The sequence below is a fragment of the Chrysochloris asiatica genome, unplaced genomic scaffold (assembly GCF_000296735.1).
Source record: "Chrysochloris asiatica unplaced genomic scaffold, ChrAsi1.0 scaffold00173, whole genome shotgun sequence".
In the NCBI taxonomy this organism is placed as follows: domain Eukaryota; kingdom Metazoa; phylum Chordata; class Mammalia; order Afrosoricida; family Chrysochloridae; genus Chrysochloris; species Chrysochloris asiatica.
In genome coordinates, this window is record NW_006408691.1 from 3781503 (window position 1) to 3788567 (window position 7065).

The window sequence follows — 7065 nt, forward strand, 5'->3', positions numbered from 1 at the left end:
AAAAAAAAAGAAAATAGAAGCAAATACTGTTGAATAATGATGCATGGAGGGGACTGTAGTCATTGCAATGAAACAATGACTGTAAAACCGATGTTCTCCCATGTAAACTATCACTCTATTCACAATAAAAACTTAAAAAAACAAAACTCTATGGGGCAGTTCTACTCTGTCACTTTTCCACCCATGATGCAATGGCACAGAACAACAACAATCACTAGAAAAGGACATCATCTTTGGCAAAGCAAAACTGAGGGACACCCTTCATACGATGGGTTGACACAATGGTCATAGTAATGGGCTCAAACATACCAACAATGGCAAACACGGCTCAGGATCAGGCAGTGTTTCATTTTTCTATCCATAATGTCATTAGGAGTTGGAGCCAACTTGATGTCAACTGTGGATTTAATCTAACACAATGTACTGTATTCACTGTCCATCATACAATCAGTGGATTGAGATCAGCCCACTGAAGCCAGACCAGTAAGTTCTAAACATTAACACTTCTGAGTACTCTACTGCCAGCAAACACCAAGTCCACTCAGACTCACAGACAACAGAAGGAAACCCTGCCCAGTCCTGTGTCATCCTCATAAAGGAGTCCATGGCTGTGGTGAACTCTGAGTTATGATAAGGGGAGCATAGACACAGAGACACAGGGGGAGGACAGACAGCCTCAGGCTGTGGAGGCAGATGCATCTACACACCGAGAACTCCCAGCATTGCCAGCTACTAAAGCTTGACCCAAACCATGGTATTTTCTATAACTTCATATGCATGTCAAAGTTGACAGTGAATTAGTAAGACCGTAGAAGAACTGATTCATTTGAGTTATGGGGCTGGAGGAGAATATTAAAAGTATCATGAAAGGAGGGGAGTGACTGACTTTGCAGTCCAGGAGCAGAAGTCCCTGGGACCATCAAAGGAGAAGAGCGGAGAGCGGGATCCTACCCAGAGAAAGGGTGACGCCAGAGATGGAGGCAGAGATGATGACCTGGAGAGATGGAGTAGCTGGGGACTCTAGACCCAGAGAGAGAGAGGGGTTGTGTGCTGATGACTGGGGGGCAGGTTTGCAGTGTATATATATACCTTTTGGTTGGTTGATGATGCATGGAGGGGATTGTAACCATGGCAGTGAAATGATATACGACAGGATGAATGTAAGGCTAATGTTCTCCCACATAAACTGTCACATAATTCACAATAAAACATTAAAAAGAAGGGAAAAAAAAGTATTATGGACTGCCAAAAGAACAAACCAATCAGTGTTGGAAGAAGTACAGTCAGAGTGCTCCTTAGAAGCCAGGATGACCAGACTTTGTCTCTCATACTTATCAGGACAACATGCTAGGTAAAGTGAAGGATCCGCAAAAATAAAACAAGACCCCCAAAGAGATGGATTGGCACAGTGGCAGCAGCAATGGGCTTAAGCTTAACAATGATTTGAGGATGGTGCAGGACTTGCAGTGTTTCGGAACCAACTTGAAGCTACCTAATAACAACAGAAGCTGAACTGTGGAGTCATTGAAAAAGTGGAAGACCCTCACTGATTGCGATGGTTGCAAATGTAAAGGTAGATGTTTGGTAACAAAAGGAGGGGAGTGGTTGATCTTGCAGCCCAGGAGTGGAGGACCCTGGGACCATTAAGGGAGAAGAGCGGAGTGTGGGATCCTATCCAGAGAAGCAGCAACGCCAGAGATGGAGGCAGAGACGACGATGTAGAGAGATGGAGCGGGTGGGGACTCTGGACTCAGGGAGGGAGAGGGGCTGTGTACTGGTGGTCATGGAGCAGGCTTGCAGGGTATGCCCTTTGGTTGTTTGAATGATTATATGTCCCTGCTTTGGTGTATATTAAACAACAACAACAACAGAGGGAATAGAAGCAAATGCTGTTGAATGATGAGGCATGGAGGGGATTGAAGTCATGGCAATGAAACAAAATACAATAGGATGACTGTAAAGCTGACGTTCTCCCATGTAAACTATCACTCAATTCACAATAAAAATGTAAATTATACGTATGTATACGTATACATGGAGTCCTGGTGTGACGCTGAGTGTTAATGCGCCAGACTGTAAAGCCGTTCGAATTGCAGGATCGGCGGTTCAAGCTCACCAGCTGCTCCTCAGAAACACTAAACCAGGGTCGCTATGGGTCAGAATCAACTCGATGGCACTTAACAACAACAACAGCATACATATACATATGTTGTTGTTGTTGTTGTTAGGTGCCACTAAGTCGGTACCGCCTCATAGCGACCTTATACACAGCAGAACAAAACACTGCCCGATCCTGGGCCAACCTCACTACTGTTGTCACGCTTGAGTCCATCGATGCTGCCACTGGCCAATCCATCTCTTTGGGGGTCTTCCTCTTTTTCTCTGACCCTCCACCTTACCAAACATGATATCCTTCTCCAGAGACTGCTCCCTCCTGACAATATGTCTGAAGTAGGAGAGACGAAGTTTGGCCATCTTGGCCTCTAAGAAGCACTCTGGCTGAACGTCTTCCAAAACAGATCTATTGGTTCTTTTGGCAGTCCATGGCACTTTCAATATTCTCCTCCAACACCATAACTCAAAAGCATCAATTCTTCTACGGTCTTCCTTATTCACTGTGCAGCTTTCACATGCATATGAGCTTATTAAAAACACCATAGTTTGGGTCAGGCACACCTTAGTCCTCCAGTTGACATCTTTGCTCTTCAACACTTAAAAAGGTCTTGCGCGGCAGATTTGGCTAATGCAATACATAGTTTTATTTCTTGACAGCTGCTTCCGTAAGTGTTTATAATTGATCCAAGAAGAATGAAGTCCTTGACAACTTCAATCTTTTCTCCATTGATAAGAATGTTATTTATTGGTCGAGTGGTGAGGATTTTTGTTTTCTTTACATTGAGATGTAATCCATACCAAAGGCTGTACTCTTTGATCTTCATTGATAAATGTTTTAAGGCCTCTTCCCTTTCAGGAAGCAAGGTTGTGTCATCTGCATATTGCAGGTAGTTAATGAGTCTTCCTCCAATCCAGATGCCATGGTTTTCTTCATATAATCCAGCTTCTCAGATTATTTGCTCAGCATAGAGGTGGAAGAATACAACCTTGTCGTACACTTTTCTTAATTTTAAACCATTCAGCGTTCCCATGTTCTGTTTGAACAACTGTCTCTTGGTCCAGGTACAGATTCCTCATGAGCACAATTAAGCGTTCTGGAATACTCATACTTCGCAATGTTGTCCATAGCTTGTCATGATCCACACAATCGAAAGCCTTTGCATAGTCAATAAAGCACAGGTAAACATCTTTCTGATATTCTCTGCTTTCAGCCAAGATCCATTGCACATCAGCAATGATATCCTTCATTCCACGGTCTCTTCTGAATCCTGCTTGAACCTGTGGAAGTTCTCTGTCAATGTATGCTTGCAGCTGTTTCTGTATTACCTTTAGTAAAACTTTACTCGCATGGGATATCAAAGAGATTGTCCAATGATTTCTGCATTTCATTGAGTCACCTCTCTTTGGAATGGGCACAAATACGGATCTCTTCCAATCAGTCGGCTAGATAGTTGTCTTCCAAATTTCTTGGCAGAGATGAATGAGTGCCTCCTGTGCTGCCTCACTTTCTTGAAAGATTTCAATTTTTATTCCATCAATTCCTGCCTTGTTATTTGCCAGTTCCTTCAAGGCACCTTGGACTTCCTCCTTCAGGATCATTGACCCTTAATCATATGCTACCTCTTGAGCCAGTTGAACACATTAACTATTCCTTTTTGGTACAGTGACTCTGTGTACTGTGGTTGCTTGCAAGTTGCTGTGATTCTGAAAGCTATGCCACTGGTATTTTAAATACCAGCAGGGTCACCCATGGTGGACAGGTTTCAGATGAGCTTCCAGACGAAGACAGACTAGGAAGAAGGAGTAACAAACTACTTCCAAATATTTAGTCACTGAAAACCTTATGAATAGCAGAGAAACACTGTCAGATACAGTCCTGGAAAATGAGCCCCTCAGGTTGGAAGGCACTCAAAATGCGACTGGGGAAGAGCTGCCTCCTCAGAGTAGAATTGCCCGTGATGACGCGAATGGAGTAAAGCTGTGGGAGAAACGCCTGTGGGACCTTCATTTGCTGATGGGTCACAACGCAAAATGAAGAGAAACAGCTGTAAACATCCATTGAAAATCGGAACATGGAATGTACGAAATATGAATCTGGGAAAATTGGAAGTTGTCAAAAATGAAATGGAACACATAAACATCAATACCTTAGGCATTAGTGGGCTGAAATGGACTGGTATTGGCCATTTTGAATCTGAAGACCATATAGTTTACTATGCTGGAAATGACAAATTGAAGAGGAATGGTGTTGCATTCATTGTCAAAAAGAACATATCCAGATCAGTCATGAGGTACAATGCTGTGATAGGATAATATCCATGCGCCTACAGGGAAGCCCAGTTAATACCACTATTATTCAAATTTATGCACCAACCACATATACTATATATATATATATATATATATATATATATATATATAGAGAGAGAGAGAGAGAGAGAGAGAGAGAGAGAGAGAGAGAGAGCCCTTTTTTAAAATACAACATCAACGTAAAGGGGTTTTTTTGTTTTTTGTTTTTGTTTTTTTTTTAGTTATTTTCAATGAAGAGTTAGAAATCTTAAAAAAGTAGAAGATCCTCAACAAGACAGACTGACAAAGTCACAGTAAAATTGACCAAGGACCCACCCTGAAACCACACCCTGAACTTGGAGTTTTAGCCTTCAGAACTATGAGAAAATACATTTCTGCCTTTCAAGCCCCCACTTGCGGTAGTTTTGTCCTAGCGGCCTGATTTCTCACCCTCCCAAGACCCCTGCAATGCAGGAGTCACTAAACAGACAAGGAGGTGAGGGCCATCAAAGGACAGTGCCCAGCTCAGCACACCCCAGGATGGGGCCCCAAGTCCATCTGACCCCACGGCTACATTCAATCCCCCTCAGCCCTACCCACTTCAGAGACGCCCCCAAGTCTAGTCGTGCCGGGGCACGCAGGGGAGCGGGGGTTGGTACCAGGGAAAGGGACAAGCCAGAGCAGAACGGGTGTGGGAGAAATTAGCACCCAGGGAGCACGGAGGAGGGGCCGCGGTAGGGGTTGGGAAGAGAGGCAGCCAGTCCCCACTTCTCAGCATCCTTGACCCCACAGTGAGTATTTGGACAATGAGTGTTCCATTCTCATGAAGCAGGAGATGAGATTGTGAAACCGGAATAAACCGATCCTGCTCCACCCACTTCACCTGATGGTTTCCTACCCACTGTGACCTTGCCAGCCCTGGATTATTGCACAAGCCAGGCAAGGGGGGCACCCAACTGCAGACGATGACCGCAGCCTCAGAGCAGGTGAGTCAAGAGGAGCCTGTTTGTGAAGGCTGCTGCCTGCTGGAGACAGATCAACAGGAGGAACATTCCAGAGACAGGCCAGGGAGACCTGCCCAGGCCTGCCCTGATTGAGGGACCAGGATGGTCTCTTTGGAGGCAAATTCTGGAAGCAGACACTCAGCTCCTAAGCCAGTTGTGTTGGAGGGAAGCTTCGGGAAGGTTCCGGCTTCCACAGAACCTTGAAGCGCAGTGGGCCTCGCTTGTCCGCATACAGAAATCTCTCCGGCACAGAGGGCGAGGCAAGGCCCTGCTCCCACCTGCCTCCCTGGGGTGCAGCAGGTGTCCTTGGTCCCAGCTCTGCCAGGTGACACTTCCTATGGCCCAACAGCCCCTGTATCTATCCCTTGTCAACCTTATTACAACCCCTCATGCCCAAACCCCTCACCCTGGACATATCCTTTAGACCCTAGCCCAGGTTCCCCACCTGCCTACAGGAGACGCTCTCCGAATGGAAGCTACTGTTTCTCTTTTCCTCTGGCTCATGCTGGGCCGGAAGCTTCAGTCCCTATTGAAAGCTGGCCCTCAGCACCCTGCCTCATGGAGGAATTCTAAGGCCCAAACATAGAGAGACAGCATCCACGGGCTTCACTGGCATCCCAGGATCATGCCCGACCTCTCGAGGCTGTGATGGCCCGTGTCCTGCACACACCTGTCCTCACACACACACACCCTGCACACACTTGCCCTGCTCACACCTGCCCTTGCACACACACACTGCACACGCTTGCCCTGTACACACCTGCCCTCACACACACACCCTGCACACGCCTGCCCTGCTCACACCTGCCCTACACACACACCCCTCTCTGCCTCCCCCTGCTCACACCTGCCTGTTCACACCGACCAATACAGATCCATCCCACTCCAGCCCTACTGATCTTGAACACTTGCCCCACACAAGCCCATCCCATTCATGCCCACTCCACTGCTCATCATGGTCAAGCCCACCTGTTTACACTCAGCACACCTGCCCATTTGGCTCCCAAACACCCCGTTCCAGAATAGAGGCTGTTCCACTGCCATGGGGATTGTCCAGGAGCCTGAGCCGGTGCTCATCGTGGATCGAAGGCCCTGAAGAAGCAGAGCAGAGGCCACCTGCTGCAGGTGGGGTCTGGGGTCTGCCAGGAATAGCTGGATGTGACCTGCCTCCACAGCCCCTGGAGCATCACGCCTGGCCCTCCAGCCTGGGTTGGCTGGCTGTGAACAGACCCCCAGGCTGGTTGGCTGGTTGGTGTTGCTTCTTCTGGCCCCACAGAGAGGTGGAGGAGGACTTCCAGGGAAGAGACAGTGAATTTCTGGGGTGTCTCCTGGGAGGGTCTACTCAAGGTCACCTGTTAAGGAGAAGTAAAGACCCCCCCCAAAGACCCAGCAGTTCTCTTTCTCAGTGGCACCCAGGAAGGCCAGCAGAAGGCGGCTTGAGGCCTGACCTTTCCAGGGGCCACAAGCATCAACTTCAAGTCCTTGGGCCGAGGTTTCTGAGTTGAGAACACAGAAGACACCTGGTTTAGGGGGTTCCCATAACCAGGATGGGCCCCTCCTCAATCTGAGTCCTGGCCTGTGGTGCTGAGTCCCTGCCTCCACCCACCCTACAGCACCAAGTGGGTGGCTGGGTGGTCTCTCCTGTCCCACCCTGCTC

General features: G+C 47.5%; 1 protein-coding gene across 1 annotated transcript in view; it reads right to left on the bottom strand.

Annotated features, from left to right (window-relative positions):
- The window catches only part of MEGF6 (multiple EGF-like-domains 6), a 154381-nt gene extending 147896 nt beyond the window's left edge, over nucleotides 1–6485 (bottom strand). Inside the window, exon 1 of the mRNA XM_006871784.1 lies at nucleotides 6397–6485. Coding sequence (XP_006871846.1) covers nucleotides 6397–6485 — 89 coding nt within the window. The remainder of the gene's footprint in view (nucleotides 1–6396) is intronic.
- Nucleotides 6486–7065: the final 580 nt, after the last annotated feature.